A 26,415-nucleotide genomic window follows, 5' to 3' on the forward strand; every position below is an offset into this window, starting at 1 on the left:
AAACTAGAAAACAACAACACCGGCTCCAACTCCTATCAGCCAGCTCACCATGGCCTGGCTTATGACGAATGAGGCAGGGCTGAGAAAACCTCAGTGCATGCACTGTTGTCTGCAACTGTGAGCAGAGATGAAGCGGCAGGCTCCAAAAGCGGGGAGAGCCTGTTTAGACCCAAGCACTACAGCATCCTGCCTAGGCCTCTGAGGACAGCAACAAATCATGAATGTGGGACACATAATGATCTCAGGGAGGAAAAACAGACCTGGAAGAGTCAYAGCTAGGGCACGTGGCTCATGGGGCAGTGACACACATTCAGCTGGGGCAACAGGAGTAACAGCCAGTGCATTCGGCAAGGTCAGGCGCAGCTGTTGGCCGAAGGGGTTCAGGACAATTTCTCAACTCTCCAACCTGCCCCTGTGGCTCTTTCTAGAGCCAACATCCAAAGCACCAAGATTAACTGTGTGAGGTCCAAGCCCCACCCTTGAGCCGACAAGCTCGCGTCCAGCCGGCATTAGGTAAGTGCGTGAGGAATGCGGCATTTCTTCTGCTCAATCAAGAAACAGACAGTCCATCACAGCCCATGGGACCCAACAGCTTCAGCACACGGGACAGAAGCTACATGCTGATACCTGATGGGGCGTAAAGGGGTCAGCTCAACACCGGTGGGCTCCATAAAGCCAGAAGTCTGAAGTGCAGAAGTAGCAAAGCCTRGTTTTCTCCTGACTCATGTCTTGAGGGTCTTCAACGTAGCTTCTTTGGTGTTTAACAAGTCTAACACTTTGTCCTGGTAGTAACGGGGTCTCTGTCTTTTACTTGCCTGTTTTTATGAACTCTGGAAGAACTTACCATCCTTTACCCCTGGGTCAGAGCTTGACTGAAATAGGCTAATTATGAAGGAAGGACAGAGACTGTTATTAGAAAGAAAGGAGGGACAGAGCTGTTGCACAAACTTTGTTTAGGGAAACAGGCTAAAACTGGCAAAACATTTGCTTCTTTTGACATATTCCAAAGAAAAGGATTCCAACTTTCCCTTAAAATGACATTGCCACTTAGAAAAAGATGCCCTAGCAAGGGGTAATTAACCCCAACAACATTTTTAAAAAAGAAAAATTAGAAAAGGGGGAAAGGGTATATTAACACTTCTATTTAATTGCAAAAAGTAAAAACTTTTTTTATTCTTCTTACATACAAATCTCATTTATTTACACACTTTACAGGCTTTTCCCAAGTATTTACAAAGTTTGCAATATATTAAATTATGACCATCCATAAAATTCTGCATTAATTGCATATTTACATTCTTCTTTTATCCACCACTGAATTTATAGTGTACAGAATTGAAACAGTCTTTATGCATATATAGCTTTACTTCCCAGCACCCCTGAGCCTTTATAATATGCCTCCCCTCCCTGTAGACAAAGAGATAACACTAAAAATAAATCGACTGTCATTTGTTCGAATCACCAAAGCAAAGGGAAAGACCAGCATCTCCCTCATTTAACTCAGTAGGACAGTAAATCTATCCTTTACAAGAAGTAGTTTCCTGAAGAGGAGAATATATAGCTCTAAATATAAAATTTACGAAGAGAAAGTTTGGTTTCCAGGAAGCAAGAGCTCTCCCTACGCTCCCTGCAGGGCCTGCCGAAACGGCCTCCTTGTCACCGCCTGACCCCAGAAAGAGCTCAGTTGGGTCCCTTAGGGGCCGTTGAGCTAAATGGGAGCCAACGAACCCGGGCTGCCGAGCACGGGACTGGCAGATCCTGCAACTTTCACTCCCAGGAGTAGAGTTACTGACGTGAGCAGGAAGAATTTAAGCGCTGCTCACCAAAGGGAAGGCAGGAGGATCGCCTCGCAGAGACGCTGGCACTATCGCAGCGCGCCTCGCTTCCGACGTGCGCTCCTGCCCTCCCGTCTCCTCTCATGCRGCGCATTCTCAGGCTGGGAGCAAGACTTTGCAAAAAGACGGGCACAACTTGCTKCTCGAAAGCAGGGAGGCCAGCCATGAGAGATGGGAGGTGCTCTGACCGAGCCCAGTCCCTTGCAGTAAAACCAGCTTTTCTGCCAGACCATTACGGCGAGAGGACTAGCAGGAGAAGATAAAGGCCCAAGGCTCTAGGGAAACCCGATCCTAGAAAGCTCTCCTAGGTGCTGTATTAGCGGGGATTTCTGTATGCAATAGCAACAAAAGGAATCAGGAGGAACTGGAAGCTTAGCCCCCATAACGGATGCCGATCTCCTAGTACTGAAGCAAGAAATAATACTCCTTTCTCTGCCTTTCCAGTTACCCTGAGTTCAGGAGTCACCAAGAGCAACGGTCAATGACCTCTGCTTTTGGAAACCAGCTTTAGACTACAACCCTGCTATCTAGGTCACGGGTGACAGCCCATCTTTCYACATTGACAAGTAGAGAAATGACCCTTCCACCATTTTTCTGCCCACTAGGTTCTCAGGCAGCATCAGTTTCTGTGCCTCGCCATGCGATTTCTGAGCAGCTTTGCAGCCTCTGGGATATCAGGTGAGCAGAAGCCTGYCTCCCAGCTCACAGGCAAAGAGCTTTGAAGCACCCAATAGATCTCAAAAGACAGGACGCAAAGATTTAGTGGGCACCKCTTTGAGCTGGCCAGCGTGGGGGATTGTCTAAAACAATATATATGCTTGGATACGCACAAGTGCCAAAGTGAAGCTAGAGGCAAGGGAGATGATGTGATGCACACCGTCTGTGACTCATCTGATCATGTTTGTCACCATGATGCCTCGACAGCAGAGAAAATAGCCACATTCCCTCAATTTGGTTCAAACCTCAGTGGATCACCAGGAGCTGGCTGGCTCTTCAGGGAAGAGTAACAGCCTCCTGTAGCCTTTGGAAAGGCTGAGTGAAGCTGAAGCCCCAGATAAAGGCCTGCTGGGAGCAGGCAAGATGGTCAAGGGCTCACTTGCAGCCATTTGGCCATGATGTCAAAGCTTCTTTTTGCATTGCAAAACGCAAATGCAAAGCCCACACTGCAATGCAAAAGGCATTCGCACTACTTCTCTGGCAGCTGAAAACAGGAGCTGCTCTAGAAGCTCTGCTGCAGACTGGGGCTCTGCACTCAACAGCAGCTAGGGCCAAAACCGGCTCTTTATCAGCAGGAGAATTGCCCTCCTTTTTCGGTTTAGCAGCTAATTCCTTACAGCTTTTGGAAGAGGAAGAGAAAATATACTTGAAGTTTAAAAACAAATGATGTAAACTCCAARGGGAGCAAGGTTGGGACATATGCAACATATCGCCTAGACACAGATCTGGAAACTTATGCAGAGACCATAAAGTGCACTTGGAAAGCTGATCTGCAAACAGTCCAGATTCACCATCTTCTGTCCAACCAGCTGCAACACTTTGAGCACGGGAAAAGCCATATGTGAGAGCACTTTTGATAAGCGGGCACAAATTTGCCCTAGAGCCCTCCCCTCCCCAATCTAAACAGCAATTGCAAGTAGATCRATTTCTTCTGCTTCTTCCCAAAGCAGCGAGACAGCCACAATGGCTTAAGCGCGACTCACAAAACACAGGCATTTCACAGACGCTTGAGAATTGCTTCTGCAGCTCTTTTACAAGTTACATTCAAGGAYACTTTGAAGGAACAGCATCACCAAACCACTCGCAATCTCAATAATAACGGGTCCGGCAGGTTCTCTGCAYGCATCTCTGAGTGCTTTACAGAAATGGATCAGGTACAAAAACAGTAAGAGGTGAAGTAACCCTGTTGGCCTTTGAATTCGACTTGAGAAGCTGCCAAAGTGTAAATAGCAACAGTCACTAACATAGGACCTAATCTTGCCATCACCGAACTCCCGACTTTCCATTAACTAAGATCCAATCCATGCTTTAAGAAGAGAAAGGGGTGGCGTGTGCGTCTTGGCATGTACAGGATTGCATGTAGTGTCACAAGTGTAAAACGTACCCCAAGCACTAACGACACTAACAGAAATCTGATTAATCCAATTCCCTTTAATACTCTGCTACCAATTAAATTAGTCCTTTTCTATTCTGAGAGAGTTAAAACTCTCCCCCTTTGGTTCTATTAAATCTGGGGCATATTTGTCCAGTTTCAAGGGTCAAACACACAGAYTGACAAAGGAGCTGGGGTTGTTCTCATTAATTAACAAAAGAAACACAAGGGTTATGCATAGAAATGTTTGCAGTGTCAAGGCCTCCAAATTATTTGGAGTAGGAACTGTCCTCTGTCTTATCTTTGCACAGGAGCCAGACATGGTCATCCTTTTTGGCAGCTTTTGCCAGACGGTACTAAGATTAATATGTAAGAAGTTTGCACCCATTCTTCTGGTTTTGCTCAAAAACAACTTCCCCACCCCCAAAATAATTCCCATGGATGGAGAGACATTTTTCCAATCTGTCATTTTAGATGTACGTAAAATATTTACAAAGGAAAAGGTTCTTGCTCCTGAGAACAGAATTAACTTGCTTTCAAACAAAACCCCTCCCAATTCCATATTAACAAGTGTGAGAGTATGTCCTGAACCCCAGCCCTGGCCTATGAGTTCAGCCTGACACATCTGTAAATGATCTTCTACAGCAATAACAGACCCAAAGGATCAAACTTGGAAAGGATCACAAGCATCCGCAGCCTGCAAACACTGAAACCGAGCCTCTCTCAGGGCATTGGATAAAGCAATGCTCTAGCAACAGGAAGCATGTGAAGGCAGCTTGGAAGGGACTCAGGAAAAACCAACATTCATTCTGAAGACAGAGTTTCAGGTCTGGAAGGAGTCAACGCAAAAGAGACAGGAACAAGGAAGCTTTCAGGTACTACCGCAGCTACCACCGCAGGTACCCTGGGCAAGGAATGCAGTCAGCACCTCTTACAGCAAGGAACATATGAAAATGGACAAGCRGCACTGGTGCCTTAGGTGCACAGTCAGAAAATGAAACTTGTGGAGAGCTTCTCTCCACAAGAGAGAACCATCTGGTCCTGCCTCCATCTGAAACCACTGTACTCTCAGCACCATGACCACTGAAACTTGCATCAGTATTTTTGTGGGAAAGGAAAGGGGGGAGAAAGCACAGTTACTATTTGACTCACCTACAGCCTGCTGATAGAGTACCACAGAAGAGTGATCACAAGACACAAAGAGGCCTGATCAAATTCATTTGGTAAAAGAATGATGCAGAGGGTGAGGATCTCCGTCCCTAAGCTGTAAGACTCACCCCAGCTCGGGAGAATGGAGCTGAGACTGGCTTCGTGGGGCACACTGTTGAGGCACATAGCTATGTATGCAACGGAGAGATGGGGCAGAGCTGGGACACATCACTGATTCATTCCCTTTATAGAGCTGGCCTGATAGACAGGCTCAAAGCCTCCTCTCCAGGAGGAAGGTACACAGAAGTGTCACACACCCTCTGTACCTCCAACTCTCCACAAAAGTTTCAGAAGTGCCATAATCCACAAAGGACACAAAGTGAATTTCATCCTGAGAAATCCCTCTGCTGCTCCTGGAAAAAATTATTAGCTGCAAACCCAGAGCTTACCTGAGGGACAGGGAAGGACATAAGCAGCTCGAGCTTCTCCCAAAATACATCTGAGGAAAGGCAAAGAGTTACCTCAAAGGTCAGGAAAACAGTCGTTTTTTTAAACACTGTAAACACGCAGGGTGGCATTGCTGCCTGCCCCATTGCCCCAGCTCTATCGCTTTCAAGATGTCRCTTTGGCTTCAAAGCTGAAAGTCTTCTTGTCCTGGAAGCAGCTCCATTTTCCCTCCCCACTGTCCTTAGCTAGCAGCTCCATCACAAATGACCACAGGTTCTGTCCCTTTGGCAGTGAAGCTCATCGTCCAGTAATCTGCGCTGGCGTAACCTTTGGGAGATGCAATGAAGAGTCTGTATTAGATGAATCCATCCCGAATGACTGCTCACATTCCCCATGAGGTGACAGGTATACAGAAATTCTTTTGAAAAGACACAGCCCTCAGTGACATGTTGGTTTTGTAACACCTGACAGAGCATTAATTGTCTCTCATGTAGACACTACTGCTCCATTTTAGGCATCTTTACAYCAAGCATCTCATAGTAGCAGGTTCTTTGTGTTCCAGGCCACAAACTCCCGATCCAGAAGGATCACTCTTCTCTCCTGCTACAAAAGTGCTGAAGATAAACACCAGTTTGGAGAGGTAATGGCACACACCACCTTCTAAGGTGTCAGATATAAGAGATTCAGCTGGAAGCAGTCTCCTGGCTCCAAATGACCTCCCAGACCCTGCATGTTGCAACACAGGTACTCACCAAAATCTCCAGCTTCCAGCTCCACCTTGAACATCTTGCAGTGTCCTCTACACTTGTCCAGAGGCACAACAGTCAGGGTGAGCTGTCCACTTCCAACAGCAAACAGGCTGTGCAAACTGTAGCTCTAGGATGAGAAGAGAACATTTCAGAGACCTTGCCAGCKTTTCTGGAGTCCGCTTGACCAAACAAGGGGCAGGCCACAACCTTGAACAAGGTCAGATAGTGCAAACGACAGGTTTGCTACTTGCTTCCCCCAGTTACCAGTAGATCATGGCAAACTGGCTCAGCTGCATGCAAAGGTCCTCCTCCCCTCTTTTGTCCCAAGCAATGAAGGCCCTCCACACCCAGAAAACCCACGAGAGAAGGAAGGAGGATATCAGGCTAGAAGTTCCCATTTCCTTGACACATCTCCATGGCAGTTATCTCAGAATGGGTGAAACTTACTGCCAGGAGCAGCTCTCATAATGCGCCTCTAAGGTGAATTGTGCTCAATTCCTTACACAGGACTGACACACAAGAGACCATCCCCTCACTAGCCACAGAGCGAGGCCAGGACATAAACAGGAACAGAGGCGAGACTCCCCACCAGCATTTCCCCATACATGAATCACTAAAAGAAGGTCTAACTGCCAACAGAGCCAAGACACAATGTTCCAGCCGCACAGAACTAGGCATCACACACTTCCTCCCTCCTCCTGCGTGGTACAGYAACCTTGAGATGCCATGTTATGTAGGAATAGACTCGGCTGATATAATCACAGAATCACAGGGTGGTTGAGGTTGGAAGGGACCTCAGGAGATCATCTAGTCCAACCCCCCCTGCTCAAGCAAGGTCACCTAGAGCATGTTAGAGAGGGTTGCATCCTGACAGAAGGGTTTGCTGCAAATCCCAGAAAGGCCTGGAGCTTCTGGATGACAACTCACAGCCCACAGACAGGGAGATAATGTCTCCAGGATGAACTTCTCACCTTATTCCCCAAATCCGGATGGCGGATGAGGAAGCAGCTCTCCAGGGACACTGACTTTGGGAAGGACAGCAAAGAGGAAGCAGGGAAAAATTCCTGCAGAATCCGAGTTTTATTCAGAGATTTGTTCCTTAAAAACAAAACATCAAATTAAAAAGARATCACACTATGATAATACTTGTGTTTAAAAAGCTAGTCCCTTTCTGAAGGGGGAGACTGAAACAAAGGCTAGAGAAAGCATTTTGCTAACCAAGCATAAACATCAGTCCTGGGAACACAAATCAACTTCTTAGGTTTCTAAACCTGGACTCCTTCCTGCCTTCCTCTTAGTACCTGAGCATGACCATACAAACAGGGAACAAACAGGTCACTATGGATCCTAAACAATTTCCATCCCGTCTTCCCTTAAAACAATCTGAATCAATGATTATATTCAATAATTACAAAAGTGTAGAGAGGTGGCATTGTACACAACAGTAACTCAAACCACATGGCAAGGGGAATTCAAGTCTATTCTCTAGGCCAGGGAATGTAACTAGAACAGGCAGGGTGGGGCTTGTTATTTTTTCATTCCTCTTTAGTGGATTAACATGATTAATAGCTCTGTACCATGATCATCCATCCATATACTAGCACTGTGGCTGAGAATCACCACAAGAACCATCYAAAGTATTAGCCAAAGCACTGACTCCATCATGCCTGTTGTCCAAGTCTGGCTGCATTCCCTCTATCATCAAGTGGGACACTGCTCCTTTACTCATAGGAACGTGCCAGGGTGCCTGCTCCACACCAGGTGGCATCTTCCTGCATTACTTTTTCCCAGTTACCCACATGAAAAGACTTYGCTAACATGCTGGGTTGCTCTGCAGCCTTAGAGAGCTCTGACTTGTTCAAACATTTTGTAGCCACAGAAAGTTTTAGTATGGTTAACAGAGAGCCAGGATTAAGATGTACTGTTTTTCCACRGTGAGACAAGCACAAATTGCAGAATCCTCTGGTCTTCTGTTACTTTTCAGTGTTCAGATGATTTCCACTGAGAAGAGGTGATTGATCATGCTAGAAATATAAATCATTTGCCACAGGCAATCAGACCACAACCCAGATGATCAGCGTATGGATTGAAGAGCAGGATCAAGCATTGGGAGATTTTTGTCTTGTAAAGGAAGCAGTATATGAAGTCCCAGCACACAACACATCATCTTTAGTGCAGAAGCCTTCCGCTTGAATCCAGACAGTGCCAGCAGGTAGACAGAAGCCTATAATCAGCTCCTTTTCTCTTTCCCTCCAATTAAATTGTAACATACAAACTCCTGATAAATTCATGCAGGCAAAGCCTTGGCATCCCTGCAGACGGGAAGCATACATCCCTTGCATGCTTTGTCTTTGACTCACCAGGGAAAGAAAAATGGAAAGCTCTGTTTTGGAAGGCAGCTCCACAGTTCAGCTGAATTTTCTTCTATTATAACCTCTGCCAGTTCTGGATCCTGGGACTGAAAATGCTTTAGCTCTTCATAAGAAAGATACTGCCCTGTCTTAAACAACAAAAGACAGAAGAATGAAAACTGTGCAGCTGGAGTTCTTCCCCTCTCCCATTTCCAACCCACCAAGGAAGATCCAAGAGTGACAGCTATCTATCTTACTACGCTACTAACCACAGTGGTAATTATCTCCTGGAACAACTTGCTAAGGATGTGGTGAACTCTTCATCACATTAATGGGGGCTGAACGCCTCCTTAGACATATGTTGTAGCTCAAACCACAGTTACCAGTTTGTCATTGAAAACAGTGGCCAGAGTTCATTAGCTGGTTCATTCTACGCAAGAGCTTGGACTAATCATCCAGCCTTACAAATCTATTACCTTGATTAGAAAAGGCTGAGACCTCTGGAGCTTTTCTGATATTTCTCCAAAGTCTGTCACTATCTGAAGGCTCTTCACAGCAGAACAGACTGTGCAGTTTGCAGGAAGCGTAGAACTGTTCTGTTTGCAACCTGCTGCCCACCAGTCCTGGCATTCTTGGGAGGAAACAAGAGAATCGCATTTAATGAGACAAAAATTGAAATGGAAAGGAGACAGACTCTATGATTAACTCATTATCCCTAACACTAAACAATGAGGTTTTTTGTAGCTTTCCAGTCAAGTTATTCAAAAACAACTATTGAGCAAGCTTCACTGGGGCAGGGAACTCATTAGAGAACATTTCTAGCACAGGTTGAAGATTTTGGAGATACCATTTCTAGGTCGTGAAATGTSGGAGAGCTTTATGGAACTTCCATTCATCTGAATATATGAGGCACACAGGGCAAGTTACTCTTTCACTTTTAATCATAGGGTGGCAGTCACCATACATAGTGCAGTTAAATTGAAACAAGTCCAYAAGCAGAAGATCAAGCCAAATATGTCACCAAGGAGACACTGAGCAGACAAAAGAAAGCACCAGGTTAAAACAGGTAACATTAAAGCTGTAGTACTGGTGCCACGAGCCCTATTAAGACATCCCTCAAATCACTGCCCTCCCCTTGATTGCCTGTGTTAGCTAAGAAATGTTCTGCCCTGGGCAAAGCCCCAAAGCCCTATAGACAGTTTCTAACAAACAGAGGCTGCTGGGGAATGCGGGATTTCACCGAGATCTGCTGCTGATGTATTCATTCATTTCATGGATTTGCTTGGAGATGAAATGGGAAGAAAGGTCCCAACATGAAGAAAAGCTTCCTAATATATAACTTATAAGCTGATAGGYAGCCTCATCCCCAACCACAGCTATATCTGATTTCAATTCCAAAAATTGTTGTTATACTGGAGTCAGCTGAACCGGCCTACACTGAACGCTGCATGCATTTACATCTTCAAAAAACAAACCTATGTGAAACAATTACTTAAAGCCTATATCTGACCAACCTCCTCCAAATTAGCAGCTCTCCCAGCACAAAAAAGTWAAGTAAACATTAACAGGAGTGATTTGTTGTGCCATTGAATGTACAGTCCAAGTGAAGATAATGCTGAATGCCCCCTATTTCTATGTTAAGGGATCCTCAGGATCAACTATACTGAGGGGACCCAGCTCTTATTCAACAGCAGTGACAGCCCTAGTTGAAAGCCAGGGAGATGTTTAACTGACAGTGGCAGGAAACCTACTCAAATGCCTGATCTGCTGATCTAGGAGGGTGGGTTAGAAAAACCCAGGGCCCCAGATACCTCACATGACACATTCAGAGATCTGGCCAAACGACAGGCCCACCCGGCTTGTCCAGTGCCAGCACATGTCAAAACAGCTCATGTCTCTTGGACATTGCTGTAGACCACCCACTTGGGAAACAGAGTGGATAGGAAAGGGGAGAAAGAAGAGAAATTGAAGTCTGTCTAAAAAAAAGAACTTGGGAAACAATGATGCACAGCAGCTTTTCAAGAAGGAAAAAAAAAATCCCTTCATGCAGCCTGTATGCCACTGCCCCAGTGGTTTCCATTTACAGCCACACTAATGCTCTGTGCATGGGTCACAACTGACAAATGCCRCTTAATAGGAAAACATTTATTTTACTTTTCCTTCCAATACCTGCAACAGACAGTAACGTTATACAGGGTTAAAGTTCATTGGGAGATAACCACAAGGGAGCAGTTTAGGATTTATTTTGCTTTTCTCTCTCTGAGTATCTCCACTCAACTCCCAAATGCTGGATTTCCCACCCTACTACTGGGATACAGACTGAAAAGGATCAGGATACAATTCCTAATCTTTCTGGAAGACACATTTACACTGTTTTCAGTGAAGGGGTAGAAAAGGCAAAGCAAAGTGTAAAATTCTTACTGCAAGCAAAAGTCTCACTCCCATGAGAAACTGCTCCAATGTACTTTCCCTCCCTGCTCACAAGACAAAAAAGAAAATCTTTGTTTGACTGGCTGTAGAAAGCTTCAATTTTACAACAACAAAAAACTCAACTCACAAAAAACAGCTGGTCAGTGACAGGAAACAAAAGGCTGAAAGATCTCACCAGAGGAAGGGCATTCGCCATGAACGCAGAACAAGAAAACGTATCTTATGGTTTGTCACGATACCGGGAGGAACATAGCTATAAGTTTTCCTCTAGAAACAAATTAAGAAACCTCATCCCAGAGGGTTAAGCCCAGCTGTGGTCCTGAAATTCTCTCTGGGCTCAGGGCAGCAACCCACAAAACTGGATGTTAATCAGCTTGACAGTATAGAGCTTGATTCCTCTTTTGAGCTGGTCTGGGATATTTGCATTCTCAATTGCTTGATTCAGGAGGTTATTTCTTTTCCCCATGAATAACCCAAGCAAAGCATGGTTGAGAAGCATTTCAAATGCTGCAAGTGGGGCTGTGGGATTTTTTTTTTTTTTTTTTTGGTAATTAATCTTTTAGATTTATTGTTGAGGGTGTTAGTCTGTGCACCAGCATGTGTGTGACTGGCATGACAAGTACGGGCAGCGAGAAGGGCCTGCCTTTCCCTGGAAGGGAGGGAGAAGAAACCGTGCGTAGAGACGAGGGCACACAACTGCACACGGGGGATCAGCGCAGGAGTTTCACCAGGGATGCTTGTTCTCCTTTTCAATTACACTCCCTACATTCCTTTTAGATTATCACCCTGCCCAGACACCCTGGGGGATTGCTTTGGTTTAAGCCAAGCGCACTGTCTGTGTGCACGCACAGTCTGCACGGAGATTGAAAAGAAGGATGCACTCTTCATCTCAATGTAACYGTCACGTGCGACTGTCACACCATGGTCCTATCCAGTTGCATTCAAATGTTAAAGTGCTGGGCGTGTGCAATTATCCCTGCAGAGCTTGACTGCATGAAAGCAGCTGAGGATTGACACGTACAACTAGCCATTACATGACAGAAGTGCAAGCCATTCCCCACCAACTCCTCTTTTGTGCTTTTACTTTCACACCCTTCTTTGAGAAGCAGCCTTCAGTTTGTCAAGAACCACCTTGGTTCCCTGTCTGTCGTATTATCAAATATCTGTGTTTATACTTTGTTAGCCCTCCAAAACAAGAGTTGTCTTCTCCGTGCCTGTACACATCCGAGCTACAGCCAGGGCTGAGGTCTTCCAGCTGCTAACACAGCACAGATGAAGAGATAACAACTTTCCTTAAAATGTGTCTGTGATTAATGCTAGGAGTTTACGAGTGTACTTTCCACTATGCAAAAAAGTAATTTTCAAGTTACAATCAGTTTAAAATGAGTACTCCGCCCTTCTTGGATATTTTCACAAAGGATCTCCCAAGTTTTTTGGCTGTCCCTAGAACTRCAGAGGGACGCATGTGCGCACAGCCCCAGAGATGCTGGGTGTGGATGACCAAACTGGATGCTAAGAGATTATTGAAAAGAYATGGCCCTGCTTCTGCCAGTTCCAGTGCAGCAATTAAACCATGGAAACCTGCCCACATAGATCCGAGAGCAGGAGCTGGGCCTCAGCAACAAAGAGCTAAACATCCRTCAGCCATCGCAGCAAGTTCAAAGGAGAACCATCTAGCAGGGGGACTTTTTCCTCCAAGGAGACACAGAGCCAAGGGCTGCTGCTGACCCTAACAAAGTGCTGAAAATATTACGTTTGTGGAAACAGAGCCAGTTTGGAGCTCAGATATTGCAGAATGTAAAACTTTATGCATGTGGAGCTGCAGGTGCTGATGCAGCTCACTGGCTCCCCTCCAAGCCTGTTTGCTCCTCAGCACTCAGGACCGTAAGACTGAAGAAATCTCCCCCATRCAAGTGACAGCTACATCACAGGAAAATGTGGCCCAGGGGAAAGGGTGACTCTCCCAGGTTTTCTGCACTGTTTGTTGCCACCATCACCCACAATAAGTAGAAGAAAGCTTCCCAGAGGGCTGTTGAATGCACTAAGCAGCTACACAAGCTACAAAAGTTGGTTCCAAATCCCTGATTCTTCTTTCTGAGTCTGACAGTATTTCCCAGTCCCAGCACATTACTCACTAGGGACTAGTCCTAGGAGTATTCAAGTAACTTCAACAAGTCTGGGATGAATTCAGGGCTCTTGAGAAAGACTGCTCTGTGCATTGGGTATGCACAAGAAATTTCTATGCTCTCTCTTGCAGGTTCATTGCGCAAGCCTGGCTGCAAATGTTCCATTAGCATCCACAGTACTTTTGGGCTGTCCCTCAGAGGATTCAAAGTACCATCAGGAGCTACAAAAATACTAGCAATCAGGATGGGTCATCAGGTAAACCTCAAAGCACAGAAAGCATGACTAACTCCATACGAAATAACTCAAAGGTAAGCTCGTGATGGGGGTGGACTCACCTGGGCCTAGCCCAGTGACTCATCTGTGATGCTACACTGACAGCCACAGCCTCGTGTCAATGCGCTAGATGCAAAGATGAGGAGACGTTGATCTCCACTCTTACAGTGTCTCCCAACAGCTGCACATCTATCAAAATCAGGGGCTTTTCAAAGTGGATCTGAAGAGACCTCTTAAAAGAGGGGATCAGTAAGACCTCAGCCTACCATCTGCTGTCTTTGATCATACTTTCTCCTTGGCAAAAAGGGACATGTACCTGACAGCCTGTGGGCAGGCTGCGATACTTACCTCCTTCATTCATTCTCGTAGCAAAAGGTTAACCATAAGCTGTTTCTTACAGCTGACAGAGGATAGTGCTTTTTAAAAGACATCTGTACCCACTTGTAAGATTCCAAGCCATGAAGAGCCCACAAAATCCTCAGGGCTCCAGTGTCCAATTACTATCTGTAATCTGTAATACTGATCTACAGAAGGGCTGCAGCTTTTCCTCCATTTGGAAATACCTTGCTTCCAGATGCTGGATTTTACAATGCTGTTTTCCATTATTTTAAGGATAGGGATTTGCAAGGTCTACCCCTTAACCTTGAAGTGAAGTTGCAACTCATAACAGACTGTTATTGCTTTGACAGCCAAAGAAGGCCGGGTTTTTCTTGCTCCTGAGATATGACTCACTACTTGCCATGCTGGGACCACTGCAGACTTACAGATACTAGACTCCTCAAGAAAACAGCTTGCTACTTACACAGCTATGTAAATGCAGCAGGATACACATATTCTTATCAACATATCCCTCCCCCGGGACTTAACAGAAAGATAAAACAGTATTTTAAAAATTCAGAGCAATTTACAGACATTAACTGCTGATTACAGCCCATGACATGAGTAAATCTCATCATTCTTATTCTACAGATTACAGAAATCAAGACCGATGCAGTTACTGCCCTGTGCAGTTCTGAGGGAGACACTGGCCACACTCAGACCAAAAGCAACATTTTCCCAAAGCTCCATCTTACTGAAGTTTTTCTCTAGGCTAAAAACTTGATCATTTTTACGTCAAGTCAAAGTCAGACTAAACCAATGGGTTCCTGAGCAAGTCAGAAAGTAATCATAAGGAGTGCTTATTAATCACAGTGTGGAAGTCCTGACTAAGGAATGCATCATAGCGGGGTTTTAAAAACAGATAAGGAGGGTCCCTATTCAGCACATCAGCCTTCACTGCCTCCTCATATTGGACATTTCTGTAGCTCTGAATATTCTGGACATATTTATGACTGAACAATAAAGCACCTCCCAGTTTACTTCATAGCATTTTTAGGAAAAGCTAGCAACAAAATAACAACTTCAAACCCCCTCTCTACCCAAGAAACCCTGGTTTGTTCTATGTAAAAAGTCAACAGCTCCAAGAAGAACTCATTCATTTCACTAATGGGTAACGGCTGGTCAAACAACCAAAGGATGATTAGTCAATCTCTAGCAAAGGACAAAAATGATTTTGATCCAACAAAATGTTGTGAAATCAAGTCTGCTCAGCCTAGCTGAAGAGGAACTCGCAGTCCACGTGGACAAAGGAGCCCTGTTTCCAGGACAAATCTGCACTTACTAACCTGCAAAACTGAAGGCCTCCTAAGAAGTCCCCTCTAGCCTGTGCCTCTAGTTAGGTACCAAAGCAAGCAGTCTATGCTGCTCTGACARTGTCTGCCTGAGCAATCTGGCTCAGAGCAATAGCATAGTTTTGAAGCAAATTCCCCCCCAATTGCTTCCACTTGCCTGACAGTAGTTTAAGTCTGTAAAAGGTTTGACATGCCTGTGCTACCAGTGCAAACAGGGCTCTGGTAGTCTATCAAATGCCTCTACAACAGGCTCTGTATGGTACAATCACTCTTTCCARAGAAAAAAACCCAAACTGAGACTTCACTTTCTTGGCAAACAAGAAAACAACAGATTCTGAAGGCTTCAAAATGTAAAAGCAAAAGGAAGAGTTTTAACATTGCGGATTCCCACAATTATTTGAGTTAGTTCACTGTCAGCAAAGCCAAATAAACAATTCACTGGCTGAATGAAGGCCARAGTAGAGCAGTATATGAAAACAGCTTGGCACCACCTTGCACTGCAAAGTCAGCTTTTCTTTCCTCCTCATGAATGAGCCAACACACGTGTCTGTTGGTCAGTCTCAGGTTATATCACTAAAGGGTTGTTTACAAAAAGAAGAAAAAAGATCAGAAAAACTGGCAGCCGTATGGATGAGAGGGAGCCCTGCACAGCACTGCAACGCACATCATGCTCACAGCCACGGCAAAATGCTCCAGCCCCAGAAATGGGTGCATGAGGATATACACAAACACAAGAGCAAACCAGCCTGGTAGGTCAAAATGAATTTTGCTTAGGAACAAAGCGAAACCCTTTGTGAGTAAGCAGAGAGGGCTGTGCTGAAGGCAGCAAAGAAAAGTAGTTTAGTGATCAGACCACTGAACCGGACTAGAAGTTAGAAGTCAGATTCTGCTTTATCTTCCAAGTAGCCCTCTTGTGCAACCTTTCCAATAAGAGTTGGCCTGTGTGCACACGAGCATCAGTGAACCCAGGTAGGTCAGCATGGACTGCAAAACCCACTGGGAAAAGCTGACTAAATTCCTTGGTGCTCTAGCCCACGCTGAGCTCTGCGCAGGGCTCAGGAAGCACAGTCCACCCTCATTCAGGAACGTTGCCAGGTTAGGCATGTGTCCTCCCCTGCCATGTCAGTGTGTATAAGACAGACACGCTGCACACACCCTTTCTGCACAGAGCTGAGCCAAAGATAATGAGGGAGATGAGCGCGAGAAGTGGAGAGAAATCTGCCTGCAGCTGGCTCATCACGGTCTGCTTGCAAAGGGTTAAGTCCAGAAAGAAGCCAGAATCTGGCCAGGCGCCAATGCAAGCCTTAAGCTAAATTGAAGGTGGCCAGCCAAGAGGCAGAGGYTGCTGTTTTCTCCCAGCTGAGCAGCTCCAGAAACCTACCCTGCTGTGACCCATCCCCACAAATAGCTCTCAAATGCACCTGACAGGCCCTGCAATGTGATAGGAACACGCCATTTACAAGGTGTCTCTTAAACACAGCTCCTCTAGCAAGGTTCATTTCTCTGCTTTTTAGCCCTTTTGGTCTATGCAATAGGGAATCTTTAACACAAGTAGTCTTCTCTGAGCCCAGGGTAACTTACATAGGATCACTTTTCCACCACTGAGGTGTGAGTGCATGTATGCACTTTATTTTTAGGGGTGCCAGCTACTGACCCAGTTGATTTTAAACTGCGTAGGAAGTATTTGGTCAGGACTGAGCCTCATTATTAGGAGCAAAGTTGGATTTGCCTTTTGGTCATTACAGCGGTTGTTACCCAACCACAAGAAGTTGCCCATTGTACCGATGAGAATCTGTTTACCCGCCACTGTGCAAGCCTAACCTCACCACTCTTCTAGAAACGGTCTGTAACTCTTCAGGTTTCTATGAAGAATCTAGAAGGCAAGGAGTTATACTCACTGTACTGTCCAGYTTAGTATGGGATCAGAGTAGGAGACAAAGCAAGGTCCACAGAGGATCTCCAGTTAAGAACTTGGTTCAGGAGACAGAGAGGGGCATGGACAAAACTTTCCTACTATCTCACCAACTCAGAAATCCAGCCCAGAAGATCCACACCTGAAAACATCCATCTTTATTTGAGACAAGTCTAGTGAGACTCTGACTATGCCTCAGGAGGCCTCATTGTACAAGACAAGGTGCAGGAGCCTGACCCTCTCTGCAGAGGTTTTTGAGAGGCAAGGACTGAACTGGCCATGGGTAGACACAGAAGCTAATGTAAGAGGAACTTATGCTCTGCTTATCCATGTTGTTGCTGTATCTGTGTGGTTGGCAAGGAACAGTTACCAATCAGTTGCCAATGGGACATCTAAGTTCATTTCTACATGTGAACAAAGCTATTAGGATGTTACAGTGCCACAAAGGGAAGAATCTTGGATAAATATGCAGACYGTCCACCATTATGGTTTTAAAGTTTCCATTAGAAAAAGAGAAAATCTCTTTTGAATAGCCCCTATTACCACAGGCTCTGACAGCTCCAGTATCCTTACGTTTCTTCCTAATGCCTGCAGGGAGACAGAAGTGCTCTTACCCCTACTTGGCAGGTAAAGAGTGACAGAGGGAGTGACTTCTCTTTACTGATATGGACAGTGAAATGAATCCAAGGAACACTGGCTCTACCTTCTCCTTCCCTTCACACTGGGAAGTCTTGTGTTAACCCACGTGTCCATTCAAAATTCATTGTGTTTCTTGTAACAGGTAGAGCCCTAGCTAAGCCTAGAAGCCTATGAACCCATCACCTCCATAGCAACGGGTGCTACATGATGTACCAAGCTATCCAGCCTACGTAAAACGTGCTCTTGCAGTGAGAGGCATTTTCCTTTGCCCAGAGCAGGCAGCATGACCAGCGCTGGGGCTTTCACAAGCTCTGCATAAACACAAGCTCAGGAAGAGCAAATGCAAACCACATTTCCGCAGAACTTTTCCCCAACCAAAAGGACCTTGGTTCCCGGTCCTGGGAAAACAGCTGAAAAAGAGGCACAGGGGCCAAACTCAAGGATCTAACAGACAGCTTTGAAGAAACTAGGGGCGGAAACATTAGTTTTAATATGGGAATTGATCTGGGGGAGAAAGGTAAGCAACAGAAGAGAAAGAAAGGCAAAAAGGAAATTTACTTTGGATGTGATCCTACAAACCTAACGCAAGAGACCTAACTTTGCACAAACTGTTCTTCACCTCAGCTGGGCTGTAATGGCTCAAAAGTCCTCCCACAGCCACAGACATACAGGCAACCCTTGTCATCTGCGGCAGGGCTCTTGGGGTAGGAGGGACCAGGAGGAAGGAGAAGGCAGGACACTGAGCTGGGGAGAGAGGGAAGCAATATCTTGCACCCCTGTTCATCTCAGAGCCTTGTCACCACTCAAACCCACATGTCCAAGGGTCATCTTCTTCTGCCCCRCAAACCTAGCTGCTCATTGCCCACATCCAGCAGGGCAACAGGCTCCAACTCTGGAGACAAAACCRCCCCAAACTCACTACTGCCAGAGCAAGCTCAGGAGAGACAGCTCAGCTCCAAACCACAGCCCTGGGCAGCCGGGCTGTCCCTGCCTGCCCCAGACACTTCGGGTCCAGAGGAAGTGAAACGGACCACCCACGTRCCCACGCTCACTACAGCCGCGCTTTGTCCACACCACTTCAAGCTGTATGGACAAGGGAGGTCTGCCAGCACTGCCGGTGGGCTGAGAAACCTCCAAACAGCTAACAGGTGGCTTTCAACATRAGCAGCCCGAGTTGGATTTGAACGGGTGCCCGAGCACAAAAAGCTCCAAGTTTCATCCTCAGCCCCCTCAAAAAATTAATCTACCATGGACTTACATGGAGAAAGAAAGGGCAGTCTGTATGCTGATTCCCTTTGTTAGTGTTTTCCTCTGCTGCTCTGTCTCYTTGCATGGTTTCTTCTCCTATGCAGGCATGCACTGGAGAATGCTAGACCTGCTTAGAAGACAGCCCAGCTTATGCTCACAGCAACATACAAGAGGATGGATGCAACATTACCCTTTTCTTTCAGGAGACCATAAGGCCAAAACAAAGGGCAAAATGTTACATCATGCAAAGGAAGTGTTGAAAGAGAGCTTGAGAGGCCATGCAGTCCAGCATCACGCCATTCGCTCTTACTCATCCCTACCGAATGTTTTTTACCAGGGTCCATTCAGCAAAAAACAGTGAAGTGACACCCGTGCTGCTGGGTCAGGCAGACACTGGGACAGCCCCAGCAAGCTGCAGCTGCCTGCTGGGAAGCCAGGACACAAGGGATTCCCACAGGAATCCAGCCAAGATTCAGCMTGGGTGCTGCACTCTCCCATTCAAATACCCATGGTCTAGTCCAGTTTCTTTTGCTGAGGCAAGATGAAAGTTAGCCGAGCCATCCCTAGCATATTTGTTAATTGGGGCATGCTGTAATTTTCACCTAACAACCTAACACATCGCAAAAGCAGAGAGGGAATTGCCTCATCCCATCTGTACCTCCCTCCTACCCCCAGATCTGGCTTTCTGCCCAACCATATTGCTAATCACTTCAGGAGATTTCCTGAAACTATGGAGGCATAAGGGATTTTATGTGCATTTAGCAACAACCTCACATCCTGCCTTCCCAGAAGCCCTGGTTCTTCCTTGCTCTCTTTGGATATTTCCCTATCTCCTCCCCATTCAGCTGGTTTTCACATCAGTAGCCAATGCCTGCTTATCTTCACAGCAAGATGCTYGTGACTTTCAGGACTGGAACTAGGGCAGCCCCTGTCCTAGAAACCTTTGGTGTCCCAGGGAACCTCATTGGACTCTCCACATCCAAAGTGACCCTGTACAAGCACACCATGGCATTTGAAGGAAGAATCTGTCAGTGCTTTCTAAACAAAATTACATCAAACAAACATGAGCACAGAAGTTTCTGTTGGTTTCCATCTCAATACAGAAGCAGAGAGGTCTTCACAGACTAGTGCCAACACTGAAATGCATGCATGAGATAAGCAAGCTACTAATGTCAAGTGGATATCAGAGCCATCTCTTCACCTTTGTTTTTTCCTCCCTGTGGGAGATCCCAATTTATAAGGAAGGAAACGAACAATGGGGGATACCCTGGCCCACCCATATGAACTTGAATCAACAGTCATACATGTCAGCGGAAGAGAGGGAGACACACACARAAACTGCAGAATGGTACTGGCGTTTCAGGGCGACCTTTTTAGCTATGGCAGGAAGGTCAAAGCCAGAACAGAGAACTCTGACACAATGAGCCGCCAAAGCTAAATATAAACCAGCCAAGGGCACGGATACAAGAGTTTGTTTTTACAGTGAGCCAACAGACGATCAACATTGTGCCACTTCCCTGCTCAAAATAATTCACGGCTTTATCTTTGCTGACAGTCTTTGTATTTTATCACAGAGGCAGAGCCCATACTTATGCCCATTTGCCAGTCTAAGTCAGTGGAAACGATTAACTAGGAATGGGAAACGCTCAGACCTTTCCATTTCTATTATGCCAGTCTCGGAACATCTGTTATCTCCACCTCCCATGACGGGACCATGTAATTAGGGAACCAGTTATCTAGCTGCCTCACGCACACATTACCCTTACTTTAACTGCTACAAACACTGTAGCCAATTTCCCAACATGCCACTTGGCAAAACCTGCTTTTCCTTAAATCCAAGTCACGTGTCARTATTTCTACACTTTGTTCACAAGTACCAAGGCTTGGTTGACAAACTGTTTCTGCCTGCTTACTCAGAAAAAAACCCTGTCTTTTACCTAGTACATCCATCTCTACRGTACTGAGAACCTCACTGAGATTGTTTCTTTAGAGAAAAGTCAGCTTCTGGGAAAGAAAAAAACACCAAGGTGTAAAGAACAGGGAAAAGAGAACATGTAAGAAGAAAATGATGAAGTTAGAAAGAAAATATACTACATTCCCAAACTATAGCTGGGAAATTGCTTCTGCTAAAATACAGGATGCTATTTTTAACTACGGTGTTAAGAAAAAAGAAAAACATGGTGGCATGCCAGTAACACATTTGCTAGTTTGGTGCCCAAGGAGACACTCAAATGATTTGCATGGCTGGTATTTAACTCGATATTTTTTGCTATGCTTATCTTACAGCAGAGAAATCATTTCCTTACTCTCGAGCATGTACTTCTTGGCAATAGGCAAAGAGAGCAGCCGGATGTGACCGATGAGAGAGCCCCAGGCATGGGCTCTGGAAAGCGGAGCTTCGGGTGGCAATGGGCTATATGGCTGGATTACGAAGTAAACAGTCAGCAGGACCAGTCCCAGCGTGAGCAGGCCCTGCGAGAAAAGACAGGCAGTAATTAGCTATGCCGCAGTGAGCTGTTGTGTCTTGAAAACAGAACACACATTCTGGCTGGTATCAAAGAATTGTGGCTGTGCACTATCAAATGAACATTTTAACTTTTGCTATGGCTCCTCATTCAACTACAAAGCTATTTAAACATGCAGAGAGCTGTCACTCGCTTCCGCTGGTGGGCTGTCCAAGGATGAAATTAAGTAACCTTCAAATCAACCCCTCACAACTCTGAATACATATATTTTAGCTTTGCTAACAAGCTGATGCCAGAACAATGAGAAACATCTACTGACAGTTCAGATTCATCCCACCTAATCAAATAAAAGCTTGTACTTCCACCATACCTCTTACACAAGATTTTATGGGCATTTTGCAGAAATTAGACAAGCTTTACAACACTTTGGCAGAGCTGGCAACATTCCCTCCCTCACACCAGAATCGCAAATAAGCCTTAAAGAGATGATATGACGCATTTTTCCCTCTGCTCGAAGTCAAAATGAATCAACAGCAAAAACAAGAACAGAAGCTCCATGAAACTGGAAGTTCCAGTTTCCAGTTTCCTGTTCTCCTGCCTTGTTATACAGCATTTATAGGATGARCGAAAAGACATCTTGAATTCTTTTTAAATAGAAACTATTTCGATGACTGAGCTGTAAACAAGACAGTAAAACATTACCAAATATTATCTTAATGGGAATTTTTTCACCCTATAGCAAGTATCTTCAAATCACCTAACAAAACAGCATCTTTTAACCCACTTTGCAATACTCTGTATAGCACCTTTGAGTTAGGTTCTCAAAACATTTTTCCATCATCAAATTTCATATCAGTAGGTCCATTTTATAGACTAGAGGCAGAATAGTGACAGGAGCAGAAACAGAACTTCGATCTCTCAATTACCCAACCCTGAACTTTAAGACTCTCCTTCCTTCGTCACATCTCCACTGAAGGTGCTGACACTGGAAATCTTTGCCTGAAGAATCAATTCAAAGGCCTCATTCTTTAATAACTTAAGGAGCAGGAGGTGTTGACGTGTTCAACTTTCAACATACACGAGCAACTCCAAGCCTCAGTCAGCCTTCCTTCTGTTTTCAAGCCAACCCATGAGAGAAGGGAGGTAAGYTACACTTAATGGCTTTTTAAAAATACAACTCAAAAAATCATCAAGAAAATGCAAAGGGAAATAAAAGGTTCAGGTGCAAKAGATCTTCAGACCCTTAAATGGTCCCTGCACGCACAGAAGACATCTTACCTTGTAGAGAGCCACTAAGACAGGGTACCGTGGAGGTCCCCTTTGGGGTTCGTTCCTTTCCAAGAGCTGCTTGACAAATTTCTCAATGGCTTTTTCTGACATCCCACACTGGTGGCCCGTCTGCCGCACCAGATCAATCGTCTCTGATAGCTTGTCATAAATGCTGAGCTCATTGGCCGAAAGCTCCATGGCCTCCGAAGAAAAATCCCTGCAGAGAGATTCAATACGTTAACAGAAAATGAACCCCAGCCATACAGCTCAACACCAACACGTGCAAATAGATCACAGGCAYATCGTTCTGTTTAAGCAAGAACAACGGTTTCTCTGGAGCAAACCTGTTTACAGCCAAAGACGCAACAATTAGCTGAGTCCTAAACAGCCTCTGCTGGTTCAGTGTCTCCCAGGGACCAAAAGAAGCCATGAAATTTACTGACAAGAAAAATAAATTGCTAAGATTCTCAGCTCATGTACATGTGAAATTCTCAGCTCATGTACATGAACAAAGCTTCCCTGGAATCACTGAAACTTCATTTCTTCATTTATTCCTAATGAGTCTGAACCATGATGCTGTTCCCTACCAAGTACAAGGGTCAGCAATACAAAACTGACCATCGTATGCAGTAGTCAGGCCAAGCACTCCTGCACTATAATTTTTAGTCACTTACTTTGAAACATCTTTTTTTCTGATTAAATCCTCTGTTAACGATAAGAATGGGACAGAGAAATAAGCAATATGTGTGGGGCAAAGTTCAAGATTTTACAATATATTTAAGTTTTCGCAACAAAACATCCAGGCCAGTTGATTGTTGAGTAACAGTAACATGACAGTGGCATGCTCTGCAGGCCAGAAAAACTCTTAGGGTTAAGCTCCTCCAAAGGTCTGCCTTCAGGTCATTCACAYGTGGAAATGCTGCGTAACTAAGTACTGCACCAAGAATTGTATTGCTAACCTCTAGGCAGAGGCAAAATGTCGTTTGATACCAAGCTATTTCCCATCATGAAATGTCAACAAGGACATTTGTAAGAACACACCTATGAGTGCACAACATAAAAATGTCATAAAAGAGATTTATTCCTCTTGCACTCCCCCGGTCTGTCACAAAGGCAGAAGTTTGCAATACCAAGAGCAGCAACTGGGCTGAAGAGAAAGTAGCTGGACAAGTTAAAAGCTGGAAATATGAGAATGCTATTGCTAGAGAGATGTTTAGCCTTGGCAAAACACTACTGAGGGAGCATCTGTGAGGTCTTGCATTGCCTCTTGTTTCTGAGCTGGGAAAATTCTAACCTGGATCAAACTGGGACAACCAGACTCCTTCTGGAGAGAAACAATTTAGCAACACATTGCCCCAAGCACAGGCTGAGGCCCGTCACATAAAAACCCAAGATGATGATTGATACCTTCAGCTTGCAGCTGAAAATGGAAATCAGGCCCTTGTCTCCCTTTTGCTCCAAGTACCACCTGACATCAGAAAYGGAGAACTTGTGAATACAGTGCACAGCTTAACCCAGTTCAACACCTTGCTCTGCTCAGTCTGTTGCCTTCCTGTGAGAAGAGTGCAACTAGTTACACAAGTCTTCTCTGCACGCACCTCTCAGCATAGCCTGCGTTTTAAAAGCACAGATCAGTTTTGCTCACTCGAGGACAAGCTGACAAGAACCGAGTAGTACGCTGTTCAAGCTCAGATTTGCTTGGCTGTAACTCATTCTGGCTATCACAGCCAGCACTAAATAAATAAATAAATGAAAATTAGATTCTCCTGTTAGGCAACCAAAGGTGAAATCTGATTTGCCTTTGAACAACTGCACTGAGAGTTCTCACCCTAAACTGTGCGCTTCTACAACAAACTAGAACTCAAGTAATGGCATTTCTAACCTCTTCTTCTGCAGTGCTCGGGTGCAGTTTCAAAAACAACTTTTCCACRGGACTACCAGCTCCTGCAATTGCTTCCTTTTCCTCCATCTCCCTTCCCACTTTGGCTCCCCCAACATCAACTCCCTGTTCTGTTCTTGCACATTTGTTTTTATGGTCACATGGTAAATCAGACCAGGAAAATTATCTGGTTGAAAAATAACCTCTATTTGTTTAGGCAGCAACTGCTTAAGCATCCAGCTCAAGCAGTTAATGTCAGATGTTATATTAACATCAGYGTCAAAGATCTCACTACAGCCGTAGAAACACCAAAAGAGTAAAATGTCAAAGGAAAAACCTAACCCCAAGCACACAATGARAACAAGCTGCACTATATTGCTGGGTTAATTAGCTTCTGGCCCATTCCTTGTATTCTCTGCAAAAATTTGTCCCAGATCTTACCACCTGAGCAGGCTCACAGGCTAGCAAGCTGTCCAAAGGCAGGTTTGATCAACATCTCGTTATGGATTGTAAGCTCTCCAAGGCAGAGATCTTTTCTTCTGATCTGCAAAGCACCTGGCATACACTTGGCTCTATAAAATATGCTGCTTTACTAACTCTTTCATTTATGTAATAACATAAATGAAAAAATAATAAAATGAATAAATTCATAAAACAAGCAAGAGCCAGCACATCTGCAGGACATTAAATGCTCCCCCCCCCAGCCTTTATGATAACTCTAGTTGTCTTGACACTGCAAGACCACTACAGTAAATGATCCAAAGGGTTATCTAGCTTCCTCTAGCTCCTGTGGGCCAAAGTTCAAGCCTATGCACCTCTCCCATACAGAACTGCCGCAGATTCAGCAAGCTTTCTCTGCTTGCAAGGCTTACAGGATCTGCCTGGAACCACTTAGGACAACTAACCCTACAGAAATGCTGTCAAACAAGGCAATTTCCCCTTTTCTGAACAGCACAAGTTCCCCACAACCATAAAATGCAGAGGTGCCTCTTTGTTCTCCCCACCTCTCCATTTGTATTCACCTCTAAGCAAACACATTTGAAGATAACCCCAGCAAGTCACAGGCAGACATTACAAAACCCACTGCCATTCCTCGACAAATTCAACAGCAAGCCATGTCCTCAGCCAGGAAATAAAGCGTTTTTTCTAAGACATTGTTTTGAGAACAGATGAGGCCTTAAAAAACTAACAATCCATTACTTCCCTTCCTATCAGCACAATACAACTGACAAAACAACAGGCTGCTGTATGTACTTAGCTGTTAGTAGTGACTAAGTCTCACTGCTTTGACACAGCAACATCTCAAAAATAGGCCTTTTAAGCTGGACAATCAATACGCTCACTGCTATTTTTTATGAACTCCACCACCCCAAGCAGCAGCAGCAGCAGCAGCAGCAGCAGCAGCAGCAGCGCTGCCCTGCCGGGTGTCCGTCCAAGCGGCCCGTCCTGTGAACTTCAGGCGCCTCGTTACAGAGAACACGCTCTGCGCACGGAGCACGCACCTCAGCGCTTGGACAGAGGCTTTGAAGAAAAGCTGGAATATTTAAGAGAGAAAAGCCATTAGAGGCATCTTTACGAGGGCGAGCCGGTCCACGTTGCTAAGGCTGGGCTGTTGAACCGGAGACAGCAGTTAGAAAAAATAAAATAAAAGAGGATTTCAGCTGCTTTAGGCCCTTTGACCCGCCGGTGGTGGGGACGGACCCCCGGCCCGCTCCCCCCGGCCCGGCCTGCCCGGCTCCGCGCCGACAGGCCCCGCTCCGCACCGAGCTGCAAAACCCTCCACAAAAGGGGCCTTAACCCCCCCCCGCAGCCGCCGCCTCCCTCATTTATTCCCAAGGCAGGGCCATTTTGGGGTGCTCCCCCCCAAAAAAACCCACCCACCC

General features: G+C 45.3%; 1 protein-coding gene across 5 annotated transcripts; it reads right to left on the reverse strand.

The window, feature by feature from the left end:
• Positions 1-1,127: 1,127 nt before the first annotated feature.
• On the reverse strand, positions 1,128-26,330 carry CUNH6orf89 (chromosome unknown C6orf89 homolog). 5 transcript variants are annotated; one of them, XM_085302267.1, is made up of 9 exons: positions 26,035-26,330; positions 24,061-24,121; positions 22,663-22,870; positions 21,226-21,391; positions 9,097-9,251; positions 8,630-8,769; positions 7,241-7,367; positions 6,273-6,396; positions 1,128-5,847 (listed from the first exon to the last, which is right to left on the reverse strand). In XM_085302267.1, the coding sequence occupies exons 3-9, from the start codon at positions 22,849-22,851 to the stop codon at positions 5,762-5,764; spliced, it is 987 nt and encodes a 328-aa protein (XP_085158393.1). In that variant the 5' UTR covers positions 22,852-22,870; positions 24,061-24,121; positions 26,035-26,330; the 3' UTR covers positions 1,128-5,761. The 5 variants fall into 5 exon arrangements, with proteins under 5 accessions (XP_085158393.1, XP_085158394.1, XP_085158391.1 ...); XM_085302268.1 differs by lacking the exon at positions 24,061-24,121; XM_085302265.1 differs by having other exon boundaries at positions 22,663-24,121.
• Positions 26,331-26,415: the final 85 nt, after the last annotated feature.

The sequence above is a fragment of the Rhea americana genome, unplaced genomic scaffold (assembly GCF_003343005.1).
Source record: "Rhea americana isolate MKP2758 unplaced genomic scaffold, rheAme1 scaffold_189, whole genome shotgun sequence".
Lineage (NCBI taxonomy): Eukaryota > Metazoa > Chordata > Aves > Rheiformes > Rheidae > Rhea > Rhea americana.

Excerpts from the sequence above, each read along its gene's own strand:
- CUNH6orf89 (XM_085302268.1), bottom strand. The coding sequence starts at position 22,851 with ATGGAGCTTTCGGCCAATGAGCTCAGCATTTATGACAAGCTATCAGAG. Across the intron at positions 9,252-21,225 it reads CAAGAAGTACATGCTCGAGA|AATGCCAGGACTGGTGGGCA; the intron begins GTAAGGAAATGA and ends TTTCCTCCCAAG. Across the intron at positions 5,848-6,272 it reads GCTGGAAGCTGGAGATTTTG|GTTACGCCAGCGCAGATTAC; the intron begins GTGAGTACCTGT and ends CATCTCCCAAAG.